Source organism: Eretmochelys imbricata, chromosome 4 (genome assembly GCF_965152235.1).
Source record: "Eretmochelys imbricata isolate rEreImb1 chromosome 4, rEreImb1.hap1, whole genome shotgun sequence".
Taxonomy (NCBI): domain Eukaryota; kingdom Metazoa; phylum Chordata; order Testudines; family Cheloniidae; genus Eretmochelys; species Eretmochelys imbricata.
In genome coordinates this window covers 88,355,822-88,373,564 of record NC_135575.1, presented here as the reverse complement: position 1 = coordinate 88,373,564, position 17,743 = coordinate 88,355,822, and the positions used below count along the sequence as shown (strand labels likewise).

The 17,743-nt window shown below is 43.2% G+C and overlaps 1 protein-coding gene across 1 annotated transcript in view; it reads left to right on the top strand.

Moving 5' to 3' along the window:
• MICU3 (mitochondrial calcium uptake 3) overlaps positions 1 to 17,743 on the top strand; it is a 149,293-nt gene that overhangs the window by 62,799 nt on the left and 68,751 nt on the right. Inside the window, exon 4 of the mRNA XM_077814568.1 lies at positions 8,620 to 8,698. Coding sequence (XP_077670694.1) covers positions 8,620 to 8,698 — 79 coding nt within the window. The remainder of the gene's footprint in view (positions 1 to 8,619; positions 8,699 to 17,743) is intronic.

Below are 17,743 nucleotides of genomic sequence, written 5' to 3'. Positions count from 1 at the left end.
TCAGGCTGGAAATTAGAAGGTTTCTAGCCATAGAATATCCAGGTTGGAAGGGCCCTCAGGAGGTAGTCTAGTCCAACCCCCTGCTCAAAGCAGGACCAATCCCCAATTTTTGCTCCAGATCCCTAAATGGCCCCCTCAAGGATTGAACTCACAAACCTGGGTTTAGCAGGCCAATGCTCAAACCAGTAAGCTATCCTCCCCCCAAAATGAGATGAGTGAGATTCTGGAACAGCCTCCCCATAGGAGTTGTGGGAGTAAACAATTAGTTTTGAGAGAGCTGGATAAATATATGAGTCAGATTGTGTGATGAGGTTGCCTGTGATTGTGGGATCTGGGTTTGGCATCCTGGGAGGTACCTTCTGTTTTTTCTTATGTTCCTAAAATCTCATGCTTCAGGGCTTCTGCCAGTCTCCTGCAGGGATCAGGAAGGGATCTCCCCCAATATAATTTTTTTGCTTGTTTCCTCTGAAGCATCAAGATGGCCACAGCTGGAGATGAAACAGTGGATGAGGTGGGGTGGTGCTTTGAGTTGGCACTTGGCATTTTCTCTCTCAGGTGCTTAGCTGACTGGTCAAATTGGCAGTGGCCTAGGGGTTTTTTCCACCATGCTCTGTAGTCTGAGGAGAGAGTCACTTGCTGAGTATATCACACTTAATTATTTCCCTACGATTGCAGGGAGTCTTAGGCATTGGTGCACTTCAGTCCCTGCTATTCTCTGCCTGTGGCACATAATAGTTTAGTCTCCTGGTCTGTAATACTTTGGTCTACTTTTGGGTGTTGTGTTCAGTGTGTTGGTGGCCTGTGATATACAGGATGAGAGACAAGATGATCCTGTGGTCCCTCCTGGCCTTTAACTCTACATCATTTTTCAATCCCACTGTGTATCACATCCCTCAAAATAAATATTGACAATTGTAACTAACTGTATACATCTCAGAGAGACAGGGTGGCTGATATCTTTTATTGGCCCAAAGAAAGATAGTCGCTTTCACCAACAGAAGTTCTTGTTGCCAACATACCTGAAGAAACCTTTCTTGTTACTCTTAACATCTCTTGCTAGCTGCAACTTTAGGTGTGATTTGGCCTTCCTGATTTCACTCCTGCATGCCCAAGCAATATTTTTATATTCATCCCTGGTCATTTGTCCAATCTTCCACTTCTTGTAAGCTTCTTTTTTGTGTTTAAGATCAGCAAGGATCTCACTGTTAAGCCAAGCTGGCCGCCTGCCATATTTACTATTCTTTCTACACATCGGGATGGTTTGCCCCTGTAACGTCAATAAGGATTCTTTAAAATACAGCCAGCTCTCCTGGACTCCTTTCCCCCTCATATTATTCTCCCAGGGGATCTTGCCCATCAGTTCCCTGAGGGAGTCAAAGTCTGCTTTTCTGAAGTCCAGGGTCCGTATTCTGCTGCTTTCCTTTCCTCCTTGTGTCAGGATCCTGAACTCGACCATCTCATGGTCACTGCCTCCCAGGTGTCCATCCACTTTTGCTTCCCCTACTAATTCTTCCTGGTTTGTGAGCAGCAGGTCAAGAAGAGGTCTGCCCCTAGTTGGTTCCTCCAGCACTTGCACCAGGAAATTGTGCCCTACATTTTCCAAAAACTTCCTGGATTGTCTGTGCACTGCTGTATTGCTCTCCCAGCAGATATCAGGGTGATTGAAGTCTCCCATGAGTATCAGGGCGTGCGATCTAGTAGCTTCTGCGAGTTGCCGGAAGAAAGCCTCGTCCACCTCATCCCCCTGGTCTGGTGGTCTATAGCAGACTCCCACCACGACATCACCCTTGTTGCTCACACTTCTAAACTTAATCCAGAGATTCTCAGGTTTTTCTGCAGTTTCATACCGGAGCTCTGAGCAGTCATACTGCTCTCTTACATACGGTGCAACTCCCCAACCTTTTCTGCTCTGCCTGTCCTTCCTGAACAGCTTATATCCGTCCATGACAGTACTCCAGTCATGGGAGTTATCCCACCAAGTCTCTGTTATTCCAATCACATCATAATTCCTTCACTTTGCCAGGACTTCCAGTTCTCCCTGCTTGTTTCCCAGGCTTTGTGCATTTGTGTATAGGCACTTGAGATAACCCGCTGATCACCCCTCTTTCTCAGTATGAGGCAGGAGCCCTCCCCTCTCACACGCTCCTGCTTCCTCCTGGTGTCCCACTTCCCCACTTACCTCAGGGCTTTGGTCTCCTTCCCCCAGTGAACCCAGTTTAAAGCCCTCCTCACTAGGTTAGCCAGCCTGCTTGCAAAGATGCTCTTCCCTTGCTTCATTAGGTGGAGCCCGTCTCTGCCTAGCACTGCTCCTTCTTGGAACACCATCCCATGGTCAAAGAATCTAAAGCCTTCTCTCCGACACAACCTGCGTAGCCATTCGTTGACTTCCACGATTCGACGGTCTCTACCCCGGCCTTTTCCTTCCACGGGGAGGATGGACGAGAATACCACTTGCGCCTCAAACTCCTTTATCCTTCTTCCCAGAGCCACGTAGCCTGCAGTGATCCGTTCAAGGTCATTCTTGGCAGTATCATTGGTGCCCACGTGGAGAAGCAGGAAGGGGTAGAGATCCGAGGGCTTGATGAGTCTCGGTAGTCTCTCCGTCACATTGGGAATCTTAGCTCCTGGCAAGCAGCAGACTTCTCGTTTTTTCCGGTCGGGGTGGCAGATAGAGGACTCAGTCCCCTTGAGGAGAGAGTCCCCGACCCCCACCACTCGCCTCCTTCTCTTGGGAGTGGTGGTCATGGAACCCCCAACCCTAGGACGGTGCATCTCATGCCTTCCAACTGGCGGAGTCTCCTTCTGCTCCCTTCCCTCAGACATATCATGTGGTCCACTCTCCGAATTGGTACCTGTGGAGAGAACATGAAAACGGTTACTTACCTGTATCTGCGTTGCCGATACATGGACGTTCCCCTTTCTTCTTCTGGAGTTCACATGATGCCAAATTTCTTCGCCGGCCTCCTGTCCCCGCTGTGCAGCCTGCTCTGAATCTTCAGAACCTTGTGCCCGTAGAAGCATATCCTGACATCTGTCCAGGAAATCTTCAGTTTCTCTTATGCAATGCAGGGTCGACATCTGTTGCTCCAGACCTTGAACCTTCTCTTCCAATATGGAGACCAGTTTGCACTTTGTACAGACAAAGTCGCTTCTGTCCTGTGGAAGAAAGACAAACGTAGCACATCCAGTGCAGGTCACAACAGCTGAACACCCCCCATCCATATTACCTTCCTCCTACAAGCTTCCTCAGGAGATGCAGTAACTACTCAGAGAAGGCGGCAAGATGTAAGCCTCAATGGGCTCTCCCCAGGCGAACTCCCAGGCAAACTCCTGCTGTTAGCTGCTCTTCTGGTTTGCTGCCGACTGGCTTTTTATACAGTCAGGCTCACCTGGAACAAGGAAAGTGTGGGCCTCTTACTGAAGGAGGGAGGCAACCTAGTGACAGAGGATGTGGAAAAAGCTAATGTACTCAATACTTTTTTTGCGTCTGTCTTCACGAACAAGGTCAGCTCCCAGACTACTGCACCGGCAGCACAGCATGGGGAGGAGGTGACCAGCCCTCTGTGGAGAAAGAAGTGGTTCGGGACTATTTAGAAAAGCTGGATGTGCACAAGTCCATGGGGCCGGATGCATTGCATCCGAGAGTGCTAAAGGAGTTGGCGGATGTGCTTGCAGAGCCATTGTCCATTATCTTTGAAAACTCATGGCGATCCGGGGAAGTCCCAGACGACTGGAAAAAGGCTAATGTAGTGCCCATCTTTAAAAAAGGGAAGGAGGAGGATCCTGGGAACTACAGGCCAGTCAGCCTCACCTCAGTCCCCGGAAAAATCATGGAGCAGGTCCTCAAGGAATCAATTCTCAAGCACTTAGAGGAGAGGAAAGTGATCAGGAACAGTCAGCATGAATTCACCAAGGGAAAGTCATGCCTGACTAATCTAATTGCCTTCTGTGACGAGATAACTGGGTCTGTGGATGAGGGGAAAGCAGTGGACGTGTTGTTCACTCCATGTCTAGTTGGCAGCCGGTGTCAAGTGGAGTGCCCCAGGGGTCGGTCCTGGGGCCGGTTTTGTTCAATATCTTCATAAATGATCTGGAGGATGGTGTGGATTGCACTCTCAGCAAATTTGCGGACGATACTAAACTGGGAGGAGTGGTAGATACGCTGGAGGGGAGGGATAGGATACAGAAGGACCTAGACAAATTGGAGGATTGGGCCAAAAGAAATCTGATGAGGTTCAATAAGGATAAGTGCAGGGTCCTGCACTTAGGACGGAAGAATCCAATGCACCGCTACAGACTAGGGACCGAATGGCTAGGCAGCAGTTCTGCGGAAAAGGACCTAGGGCTGACAGTGGACGAGAAGCTGGATATGAGTCAGCAGTGTGCCCTTGTTGCCAAGAAGGCCAATGGCATTTTGGGATGTATAAGTAGGGGCATAGCGAGCAGATCGAGGGACGTGATCGTCCCCCTCTATTCGACATTGGTGAGGCCTCATCTGGAGTACTGTGTCCAGTTTTGGGCCCCACACTACAAGAAGGATGTGGATAAATTGGAGAGAGTCCAGCGAAGGGCAACAAAAATGATTAGGGGTCTAGAACACATGACTTATGAGGAGAGGCTGAGGGAGCTGGGATTGTTTAGCCTGCAGAAGAGAAGAATGAGGGGGGATTTGATAGCTGCTTTCAACTACCTGAAAGGGGGTTCCAAAGAGGATGGCTCTAGACTGTTCTCAATGGTAGCAGATGACAGAACGAGGAGTAATGGCCTCAAGTTGCAGTGGGGGAGGTTTAGGTTGGATATTAGGAAAAACTTTTTCACTAAGAGGGTGGTGAAACACTGGAATGCGTTGCCTAGGGAGGTGGTGGAATCTCCTTCCTTGGAAGTTTTTAAGGTCAGGCTTGACAAAGCCCTGGCTGGGATGATTTAACTGGGAATTGGTCCTGCTTCGAGCAGGGGGTTGGACTAGATGACCTTCAGGGGTCCCTTCCAACCCTGATATTCTATGATTCTATGATTCTATGATTCCTTGACTTTAGCAAAGCTTTTGACAAGGTCTCCCACAGTATTCTTGCCAGCAAGTTAAAGAAGTATGGGCTGGATGAATGGACTATAAGATGGATAGAAAGTTGGCTAGATTGTCGGGCTCAACGGGTAGTGATCAATGGCTCCATGTCTAGTTGGCAGCCGGTATCAAGTGGAGTGCCCCAAAGGTCGGTCCTGGGGCCGGTTTTGTTCAATACCTTCATAAATGATCTGGAGGATGGTGTGGATTGTACCCTCAGCAAGTGTGCAGACGACACTAAACTGGGAGGAGTGGTAGATACGCTGGAGGGCAGGGATAGGATACAGAGGGACCTAGACAAATTAGAGGATTGGGCCAAAAGAAATCTGATGAGGTTCAACAAGGACAAGTGCAGAGTCCTGCACTTAGGACGGAAGAATCCCATGCACTGATACAGACTAGGGACCGAATGGCTCGGCAGTAGTTCTGCAGAAAAGGACCTAGGGGTTACAGTGGACGAGAAGCTGGATATGAGTCAACAATGTGCCCTTGTTGCCAAGAAGGCCAATGGCATTTTGGGCTGTATAAGTAGGGGCATTGCCAGCAGATCGAGGGACATGATCGTTCCCCTCTATCCGACATTGGTGAGGCCTCATCTGGAGTACTGTGTCCAGTTTTGGGCCCCACATTACAATAAGGATGTGGAAAAATTGGAGAGAGTCCAGCGGAGGGCAGCAAAAATGATTAGGGGGCTGGAACACATGAGTTATGAGGAGAGGCTGAGGGAACTGGGATTGTTTAGTCTGCGGAAGAGAAGAATGAGAGGAGATTTGATAGCTGCTTTCAACTACCTGAAAGGGGGTTCCAAAGAGGATGGATCTAGACTATTCTTAGTGGTAGCGGATGACAGGACAAGCAGTAATGGTCTCACGTTGCAGTGGGGGAGATTTAGGTTGGATATTAGGAAAAACTTTTTCACTAGGAGGGTGGTGAAACACTGGAATGTGTTACCTAGGGAGGTGGTGGAATCTCCTTCCTTAGAAGTTTTTAAGGTCAGGCTTGACAAAGCCCTGGCTGGGATGATTTAATTGGGGATCGGTCCTGCTTTGAGCAGGGGGTTGGACTAGATGACCTCCTGAGGTCCCTTCCAAGCCTGATATTCTATGGTTAAGTTGGCCCAATAAAAGATATTACCCCCCCCCCTTGTCTGTCCAATATCCTGCGACTAACACCGGTACAACACTTTTATAAATCTCAAAATATAACAATTTGCCTTTTATTTGTTTGGCTTCCATTATGCTTCTGGCTAATCTGAAACGAGGTTCATGCTCTGATCCTTCCAGTGGATCTATTTATGCAGACTTCTGCACCCATGTAAACCCAGTTGCATGACTGAGGCTTTTATTAGGAAGAAATGGCACCAGATCTAAAAGTAGCAAGCTTTTATTTTTGTACAATGTTCCCAGACAGGATCTGTAGTTTGGTTACCTTATCATGTGTATCTCTCCAAGTGGATTGCCTTCAATAAATAATGTAAATTCTACACTTTTTTGTTTACTCTACAGCAGTCAGACTACAGTAAAATCTGTTCTCACTTAAAATTATTTGTTGTTAATTAATAATACAAAATCAGAAATCTGAAATTTGTTTTAATATGGTAATTAACCAGATTACCAGGAGTAGAGCTAAGAAAATAATTTTTAGAAAGCCCTTTGACAAATTGTAGTACTTTGTTTGTGCATTGTCCCTGGACAAATCATGATTTTAACAGATTTATCTGAAGTTATTTCTGCAAATAATTATTGTTCTGTAGCTTTTAGTAATGATTTGAAAATCAAAATGTTATGGATATGAAGGTTCCATAACACATTTCTTCTGACTGGATGTGTAAAACTCATGTGACCCATTTCTGCAAGGTGTGGGGATGCCTCTTGAGGGTGCTGTGCATCCTCAGCTCCTGTGAAACTCAGCAGAAGTTAAGGGTGCTCAGCTGACAAAATTCTGCTCTTATTGATGCTGGTGTGTAGCGATGCAAGATTCACCCAGCAGCACCTCCTGCTGGTCATCCAGGGAATTAGCTTGCCAGTCTTCAGAGCACCCTCTGTCAGCTGGTATCTCACCTGTTGCTGGCGCCCAGTGTCCCCCTTGGACCCCAGTGCCCCTTTCCCTTGGGTCCCACCCCCTGGCAGTACCCCCCCAGTCTCTGGGTCTCCCCTCCCCAGGGAACCCCAACCCCCTGTCCCATCCCCACCTCACCTCAGTATATGGCTACTGCTAGTCACCACCTAGCAGTGTATAAGCAACTCATCACAGGCAAGGGGGGTTTGGAGCTGCTGCCCCTGCCTACCCTTGGGCTGCCCTGTTGCAACCCCAGTACCCTGTCTTAGGCCATCTGCCAGGCCTGCAGCCTCCCAGTTCCTCTGGCCTTCCCCAGCCCTGCTTCACTTCAGGTACCCTAGTATACTCTCCCAGCAGCCACACCCATCTCTCTCCACCACTAGAGGAGACTCTGTCTGAATATCTGGCTCACAGCCCTTTTGTAAGGGCCAGCTGTGGTCCGTTTGGGGCGTGGCCCCAGCTGTGTCTACTTCCCCAATCAGCCTGGGAACTACTTGCCCCCAGCCACAGCCTTCTCCTGGGTTGTTTTACGCCCCTTGTGGTGTTAAAGTATATTATGTTGATTGACTTTACTGGAATTACTGCAGTTTGATTTGTACTTTTCATGGGTGTAATTGAGAGCAGAATGTATCCTGGTATCCCTGCAAGGTGGTGAATGACTTGTAAGCCTTAAGGAGTCCATGCTCAGATTTCTAGTGTGAAATTTGTTTTGGTGTAAGTGAAGTTAGACATCATAAAAGCAATGCAACCAAATTGGGGCCTGAACCAAAGCCCACTGAAGTCAGTGGAGTCTTTCCATTGAATTCAGTGGCTATGGATCAGTCCCCCAATAAAAATACGTTAATAAATGAGTTGTAGCAACAAACTGAAAAGTTCAGTCATGCATAAGGTGTACTGAGTTCACTACAAAAGGTTTTTTTTCTCCTGCTGATAATAGCCCACCTTAATTAATTGGTCTCGTTACAGTTGGTATGGCAACACCCATTTTTTCATGTTCTCTGTGTATATATATCTTCCTACTGTATTTTCCACTGCATGCATCTGATGAAGTGGGTTTTAGCCCACAAAAGCTTATGCCCAAATAAATTTGTTAGTCTCTAAGGTACCACAAGTATTCCTCTCTCTTTTTTTTTTTTTTTTTTTTTTTTTTTTTGCTGATACAGACTAACATGGCTACCACTCTGAAACGAGTTAAGACCCTAGTCCTATAAATGGTTAAGTATGAATACAGATTTGCTCCTGATCCTGATATCAGGACTACTCACATGAGCAAACCTTATGCTGTGTTTAAGTGTTTGACGCATCAGGGCCCATGTGCTTTTGTAAGCTAAAATTTTTCCACTTATAGCTGCCATACATTGGGAGTTAAGTTAAATAGGAGGTTTGTGTAAAATTACTTGCCTCTGGTCTTGGTTTTTTAGATTTCACTATTTAATCTGATAACAACTTTACCAGTTACTTTGTGGTTTTTAATTTTTTTTCTTTTTTTTTTTTTTCAGGAATTGAATCAGATACTTATAGAGACACCACCAGTTTGGAAAGGATCATCAAAACTTTTCCGTAATCTTAGAGAGAAAGGTGAGGAAGATTTATTTTACTGAATGACTTTACTACATCTATTTTAGATTCTGTATAGTGGAAATATTGTTGCTAAAATATGCACTTTTAAGTTGAATTCTTAATTTTTTTTCCAAAAAGAGGGAAAACAGTTGTCTTTTACGTTTTAGAGACTAACAAAATTTCCTTCAATATCTGCATTGTTTGATCATGATTGCAGCTGCCGTAGGATCGCTATATATAGTACTATCTGAATCTGGAACAGTTTTTTGAAGTGTGTTGTATTGGTATTTAAATGTTTCAAGTTTAATTTTGTCCTTTTAATGAGAATTACCTACAAAAGAGACATAGATAAAATACTTTTAATTAAAGGATACAGAATGACTTTCAGTTTTGATAGGTGCAAGGGTAGTAATGTGTATTGATTTCCTTGAAAAACTTCAGTTATTCATGTTCCCCACAATACTAATTGATGATTTCTAAAATCCCATGTAGTACCTCAACTCTTTAATCAAGAAAATCAGATTTATGCTTTAGCAATTTCTAAACTTCTGCAGATCAAGGTTTTGACTTGACTTGATTTTGAAAATCTTCATAGCTTCTGACCATCAAACTTCACATTAATTATTGGGAAAAGATATAATCTCACTCTAGATCTCTGATACATTTTTTAAAAAGTACATATTCACTAAAAACCTGTTGGTTTCTGTACTATGGAAACTTGTAAAAGCCATCCAAATTAACCTATTTAGTCTTGTGTTTGTTTCCACAGTAGCAGAAGACTCATGGAGTTTTTAAATTTAAATCTGGCCTTAAATTAGTTAAATAAGACAACTATTACAAGATGATATAACCAAAAATATTATCTATTACAGCAGGTTGAATAAAGTGATCTTGAAATACTAGTCTGCCCGAACTGGTGATTCTTGTTAGAATGATACCTTGGAAGAGTTAAGTCTTTTCTGAGTACTGGGGCTGTAGGTATTTTTCTGTGCTGTTGCCAGATACCAATACTGGGTTGACTGCTGTTCAGTTTTGTTAGGTTTCAAACTGAAGTAAACATTTACAATAAACTATAAAGAAACCCCCAAAACTAAGCTCATCTTTGGAACGGTACTAAAAGTGTTGCGGCATGCCTCAGCTTCATGGTCATGAAAACCATTTGCTGCTCACTGTTGTCAGCATTAAATCGAAGAGAGGCACTGAAGCCCTGAAATAAGGCTTTTTTTGGGGGGGGTAAAGCTTCAGGATTTATTACACAGTAACTCCTCCGTCAACGTTGTAGTTATGTTCTTGAAAAATGCAACTTTAAGCGAAATGATGTTAAGCGAAATGATGTCAATGCAACTTTAAGCAAAAAATGCAACTTTAAGCGAAATTATGTCAATTTCCCCATAAGAATGAATGTAAATGGGGGGGAGTGGGTTAGGTTCCTGGGAAATTTGTTTCACCAGACAAAAGACATATACATATACATTATACGTTTTAAACAATTTAAAACAATTTAATACTGTACTCAGCAATGATGATTATGAAGCTTGGTTGAGGTGGTAGAGTCAGAGAGTGAAAGAGGGTGGATTGTCCGGCTGCTCCTCTTGCTGTTCTTTCCAAAGTGCCAGGGGATGCTCAACCCACAGCTCTGCCCCAGGCCCATCTCCACTCCAACCCTTCCCCCAAGGCCCCACCCCACTGTGTCCTCGCTCCTCCCCCACAAGCCTCCTGAATGCCTCGAAACAGCTGATTTCTGCAGGCGGGAGGCACAGGGAGGGACGGGGGAGTTGCTGACCTGCGGGGTAGGTGGGAGACGCTGGGGAGGGTGGATGGGAGCTGATAGGGGGTCTGCAGGCCCACCCTGGTTCCAAGCCCCCACAACCAAACAACGTTATAAGCAAACATTGCGCAACTTTAAATGACTATGTTCTCTAATAGATCAGCAACATAACAACGAAACAACATTAACCGGGACGACATTAAATGTGGAGTTACTGTACCTAATTCCATTTGTATTAACTTTAGGATAATTCAAAACTAGAGAGTATGTAGCAAGTACACTTAGCATGTATAAAGTTGCAGTGGAACCTGTCCTCTATGTAGCTCTTGTGCAGCCTAATCCTGTAAAGTTATGGAGCTATAGATTACCTCTCTCCTGTGGAGTTTTTAGACTCCTCAAGAGAAAAAAAAATAGCTTCCTTGAAGTTTGGTGTGCACCTTTATAAATATGTTATGCTTGCAAGAGAAATTACCATAGTTTGTTTTCTGCTATGACGAATTTGGCTCCATAAAAATATGAGTTTTAGATCATCTAAGTGAAACACAAACATTCCATTTTTAGACTGTTTATAAACACTGGTTCAGTGATGTCAAGTTATGTGCTTAGAACGATGTGCTAGGACTCAGGAGATCTGGGTTCCATTTCCAGTTGAGACATTGGGCAAAGTGACTGTGCTTCAGTTTTTCGTTCTGTAAAAATCCAATATTGGAAAATGCTTTGAGCTCTACTGATGAAAAGCACTACATGAGGTATAACTATTATTTATTTATTACATATGCCTTAGTCCATTGAAAAATATTCATACATAAGTAAAGACTCTGTAAGAACTAGGGCTCAAATTAGGGTTCAAATTTTAAATATTTAACAATAGGAATCACCTTTCTCACTCTTCACATAACATTTGTTAAAACCATATATTTATTTATATATTTTAACTGTGTTACTCTTCAGTCCTTAAGTATGTCTCCTTCATGCAGGGCTGTTGCAGAATTCCAGCAACACTTTTGTTTTTGGTGACCTATCCTTTATTAAAAGATACCTTACGATGGAACTACTTTGTTAGGCTGAGAAGTTCTTGTGCAGTTCACATGAAAGTAATATTAAATTATTTCCATGCACCTCATATATGATACAAGGTGCAAAACTGGATATCTACATCAAATGTACCTTCGATTTAGAAAAGGTATGAAGTAAAATATAAAGGAATTATTTAATTAAAAGTTTGACTAAATTGAATGCTAAATGACACTTTAATTACTAATGGGGGGGAACACATACAGTTGTGTTTTTTTGGCCTTTTAAATTCCAGTTCTGCTATTTTTCATTTTTCCATTGGTTTTATTTTTTGGTTCAGACTAAAATCTGACTTCAGGTATGCACAATAATGTTCAATCCTTCCCAGTACCTACATGCACAGATTGGAGTATTTTTTAAGCAGTCACCTGCTTTTGGACTGGGAGCATTGTGGAGGCACTGTAATCACTGATTGAAAAAGTATTGCCTCCCTTTCTAGCAACCTCTTGTGGTGGATGTTTTTCCACAGGGAACTTTGTGTAGGGCTCATTTGCTAGAGGGAAAATTACAACAATGCAGGGGCCTTTGAGGGATTGGAGAAGGGTGTTGTGGGTGGGTCAGTGAGATGGTCTGGCTACAAAACGATGGAGGAAGAAGGGAGAAAAAATCTTTTTGAGTTTATTGTAAGTGTCTTTAAAAAAATTATTGGAGTGGCAGTGCTATTATTTGGCTGCATCTATTATCATGGCAATAAGGGTCACTCGATTAAATTAATAGGCAGGAGGTTTAATACAGACAAGAGAAAGTACTTTTTCACACAACGCACAATTAACCTGTGGAGCTCATTGCTATGGGATGTTGTGATGGTCAAAAATATAGATGGGTTAAAAAAAGAACTAGAAAAGTTCATGGAGGACAGGTTCATCAATGGCTATTAACCAAAATAGTCAAGATACAACCCCATGCTCAGGGCAGCCCTAAGCCTCTGACTGCCACAAGCCAGGAGGCAAGACAGGGTGGATCTCTCCATAATTGCCCTGTTCTGTATACTCCCCTGGAAGCTCTGGTACTGCCCACTGTGTGACCTAGTACGACAGCTCTCATGTTTTTATGTTCTTATCTGTGAAACTAGCTTTCTGAGTTGGTAACTCAGGGTGAGTTCAAAACATGTTTCAAAAACACCTGTGCCTAACTCTCATTGAAAACAAGGCACCTAACTACCTTTAAAAACTGGCCCTCAGTACCTAATTTGAAAGCTTTCTATCTGTATCCTTATGACCAACTTTATCTTTGTCTGCTCCCTTTTGTTCACTCAGCTGGTGCCTGAACTCATTCAATGTTTACATTTTGCAAGAAAAAGTTCCCTAGGCATCTAAGTTTCTGCCTCTGGGCATGTGCACTGCTGCCTTGGGCAGGTGTCTGGGTGCCTATCTCATACTTAAACCCTAACTTGATCCTCAAACCAGAAGAGATAGATGTTGCCCCATGTATTTTGCCTGCAGCGCCCGATCCAGAAGCAGGATCTGAGCTGCCTAACGCCACACAAAACAAGCCAGGCGGGGAAGGGAGGAGGCCTTCCTTATAACCTTATCTCATCAGGTTAGGGTATTTACCTGGAATGTGGGAGATGCTGATTCAGCTTCCCATCTGCCTGATGAGAAGAGATTCAACTGGCCATTCCCATCTCTCAGCTGAGTACCCTCATTACTGGACCATAGAGTCATTCTCATTCTCTCTCTGGCCCTACATATATATAATTTTTTAATACAAAGAGGAACAGCTTCAACAAGCGTAATTGAGAGACCTGTATGAAACTACCCCATATTCTAGTAGTTAAGACCTGAGAGGTGGGAGATTCCCTGTTCAAATCCCTTCTTCTCATCAGGGGACAGGGGGATTGAACAAGGATCTTACATCACAAGTGGGTTCCCTAACAACTAGGCTAAATGTTATAATGGAGGATGACTACTGGTTTTCCTCGTGTGGTGTTAGGAGTGTGTGCTGCTCTTTTTGCAAGAAACAGTTTATGCACTTAGAAAAGGAGTACTTGTGGCACCTTAGAGACTAACCAATTTATTTGAGCACAAGCTTTCGTGAGCTACAGCTCACTTCATCGGATGCATCCGATGAAGTGAGCTGTAGCTCACGAAAGCTTATGTTCAAATAAATTGGTTAGTCTCTAAGGTGCCACAAGTACTTCTTTTCTTTTTGCAAATACAGACTAACACGGCTGTTACTCTGAAACCAGTTTATGCACTTGACTCCTGGCTGTGGATTACAAGCAGATTGGACTTGGGTACCTAACTCCATGAGATGGGTGGAGATGAGGACAAACCCCCTTCATTGGCATCTCCCATTGGTTATCCTAGGCAGCTCCCAGCCTAGCATAATGTCTTTTATAGATCCCATTCTCGAGTGCCTACCTCTCCCCATGCATTGTATAGGGAGACTAGGTGCCTAACTCAACTCAGGGTTTGTGGTTTCCAATGATTTCCAGGGCACTTACAGGTTAGGTGTTGCAATGCTGAGCATTGCAATGCCTAAGTTCCTTTGTGAATTGGGCCCTTAATTACTTTCTCATGACTTTCTCTTATTTCTGTAACTCAAGATATTTGTTTAGGTCAGATTGTCCCCTTTTGGTTTATGTTGATATAAGAGACTTATCTCAAAAAAGTTATGACATTCTTCTGTAAAATGCCTATTTCCTTTTGTTGAATGTGCCATGAATTATGGTCTAGTTTGCTAAGTACTGACACTGAATCCAAGGAAATACTTTATATCACAACCAAATATACAGTATAAAAATGCAATAACCTGCAAAGGTGTGATCTCCCTATTTTTATTTTGTACAGGTGTAGATTGAATTGTTCACTGAAAATAAAATCTTAAAGCATTTCTAAACCATCTTATCTAAACATCTTCAGCAGTTCTTAACTATCATGATCTTGACATATTTTACTGTTATTCCCAGGCTGAATTATTTTATGTAGGGTAGACCCTGTACAAGACAGAACAAAAAGGCAGTTCCGACCTCAAAACGTTTGCAATCTAAGTATAAGACAAGAGACCATAGGTAGATAGAGACAGGGGAGTACAAGGAAACAATGAGATTGTATTGGTTAGTGTGAAGGGGTGGACAAACCCCACACTGGCTCCAAGGGAGTTAAAGGATAATACTGGACCCAGGTAGCCCCTCCCCTCCAGACCTGCAGAGCAAGCTTAAAGGGAGAAATTCAGCTCAGAAGTGGGAGGCTGGGGAGGAAGATAGACCTTCCTGGACAAGGGTGCCAAAGAAGCCTCCCTTTGAGGAACAGGACTGCATACTGAGCCCAGCTGGGGCTTAAGGTTTAGTTTTTGTTTGTTTTTTTCTTTTTCTTTTGTTACCTTATATTGGACTGGGAGCTGTGGGGGGAGACAGATGGTAGGAAGTGACCGAGGGAGGGTAACTCCGAGGGCACTGCAGGATGCTGGACACTACTGACTCTCATAGGGCCCTAGTTCAGAGCCCGGTGGAGTGAGAGGACCCACGCTCCCCTACCTACTTCCACTGCTGCAGGAGGGGGCACAAGCGACATGCCACTCTTACTTCATGTCTGATAAGAAAAGGGCAAGGACATTGCAAACCTGAGGGGAAGCCAAACCCATCCTTGGGTAAGGAACTGGACTGAAAGGCTTTCCTGCTGAGAGGCGATACTGTGTGTGCTACCCAGTAAGCCACCTGACCCTCTGAGGGCTCTGTTACATTTGGCATGATAGGCAGTGGTCTCAGCACACTAGTGGCCCAGGCATTGTCAAGTTTTTTGTAGGCATCACAGCAAAGGAGATTTTAAAGAAGAGATTTGAAGGAATATAGTGAAGTAGCTTTGTGGATACTTACAGGCAGATCCTCCCAAGCATGGGGCAGCATGGGAGAAAGCACAAAGGTGCTTGTTTCTTATCAATATTTGATAATAAAATAATCTTCATATCAATTGAGAATTACATTATATGTTCTATTAATAGTTGTTGATGTGACTCTACTTTTAAAAGATACAGATATGCTCTAAATAATGTAAACATTACCATATAGTAGGCAATCACATATGCAATATAAATAACTCTTCTAAAAATATTCTCCATTAAAAAGTGTATCCAATAATAAGCTTTGTGAATTGTGTAATACAAATATCTCTAAAATTTCTGCATCTGATTCACCAGTGTCTTACTCCAGTTTTCTGCCAGTGAGAGTCAATTGAAATTAATAAAATTATGGTGTAAAATTGGAGCAAAGTGGTAGAATAATAACAGTGCTTTTAATTAGTAGGTTCAAAGTACTCTACAAAAGTGGTATCATTGTCTCCATTTTATAGATAGGGAATCTGAGAGGCAGAGAGATGACATGCCAAAGGCAGAGATAGGAATAGAATCGAGATCGCCAGAGTCCCAATCCAGTCTTAATCTCCTAGTTCACACTGTCTCTCTATTAGGCTTTATTGCTACAATATATGCATTTTGATATAAAGTATGTAGATGGGCAGGTCCTCAGCTGGTGTATTTTGGTAGAGCTTCATTGAAGTCAGTTCAGCTACACCAATTTACACCAACTAAGGATATGGTCCAGGGCTTTTTATTTTAATCGTTTTCACCTCAAGTGACCTCTGCACCTTCTATGTGGTCTTCAAGTTATCCCTTCTTTCTGAGCTATAGTCATTCCAGAATCTTTCTCCCATAACACTCAGGGCAGTCAACCAGAACTATCTGTCCATAGGTTGCAATATACTAGTACAAACAAAAGGAGGGAATGCTTTCAAGGCCTCCTAGATAGCTCCCTTCATGTCTGCTGACATACTACTTGACAGTTGCTCTTCCTTCCTTTATTTTACAACAAAGAAACACTGAAAACACTTTATTATCAAACACTGAAAAACAATCTGTAAAATAATTTTTTACATTTGACTGATTACTCAAGCATGTTTTACATCCCTTTATCTATATCTCAGCTTCATTTGATCTCTAGGTAGCTGACCTTCCAAGTAGTCACAGACCTAATGAAAAATTGGAACTGGTCTTTGACACATAACAGTAATTCTCAGTTTCTGAGGTACTGTACAAAATCTAGATGACACAAGGCAGAATACATGATTGTATTTATTATTCGGGTAACTGCTTTTAAACTTGAAATGCTAGCAGAAGCAGCTACATTTTGTTTACAAATCCACAATTTTGTGGGGGTGGCGGGAGTGAGATACTATCCATTTTCCTTATAAATTAGTATTAGAACTGCTTAGAAGCCTTCCCTACTTTAGCAGCACCACAACAACCACCAGCGGCAGCAGAAGGTTTACTCCAGGGATTTCCATTTAGACTGAGGAAGAGGGGGAAGAATTAAATATGTTTGTTTATTTTATTTTCTGAAATTAGGGGTTGGGCTAGGGTCGGAGAGGAAAGAGGTTCAAATTTAGTGAATTTACGGGTGTGTAAGGGTTCATTTGGGGGATGGATAGGTGGTTTGGTGTGATTAAATGATAGCTTAATCAACTGCCTTCCTTTTACATCATCCCCACATTCCAGCCTCAGTAGTGAGGACCAAAATGATCTGGGTATTTTTTCTTGTTTTTTGAGGGTAGGAGACATATCCATCATGGAAGCGTTGCCCTTTTAGGATAAATGGCCTGGGTGTAGGATTATTTAGGATAAATGGCCTGTTGTACTGGAGAATATTTAGGGAGTGATTCTGAAGGTAATGGCTGTGAGGTTTTGGGGTGTTATTGGTAAAGGTGTTTGGGAGAGTGAATAGTCTTCTTAGTTTGGCTTTGTAGACAAAGGATCTTCAATGCAGGCTAGTATTGAGGTGTGGCAGCTATGACCACTCAATAATCACTGCAGAGGGCCAACAGAGTTGAAAAATGTTGCTGTGTGTAGGGAATATGGTAGTATTGTATGCAAAGAATTAATTGTGGGTGTTTGGATTCCTCCGTTCCTATATTCATGTATGGGAGGAGACAAGTCAGAAAAATACCTTGTGAGGTCAAAATGCATAATTTCTGTTTCACTGGTTTTACCTATAGTTAAGGACAAAAATCCCAGTTTTAGCTTCATGCTGATAGGTGGAAGATCAGTGAATTTCAAAAGTCCATGATTTAATTAGGATTTTTGCCCCCCAGGCTTGCCTGTATTAGCAAAACGTGGCTGGATGTTACCATTTTACCGGTTTGGGCACAGTTGGGTCAAGCGAGGTATTCTGTACAGTATTAGCCTAAAAAAGACAGTTGAAGATCTACTCTGCATGATTTTTGTATGGA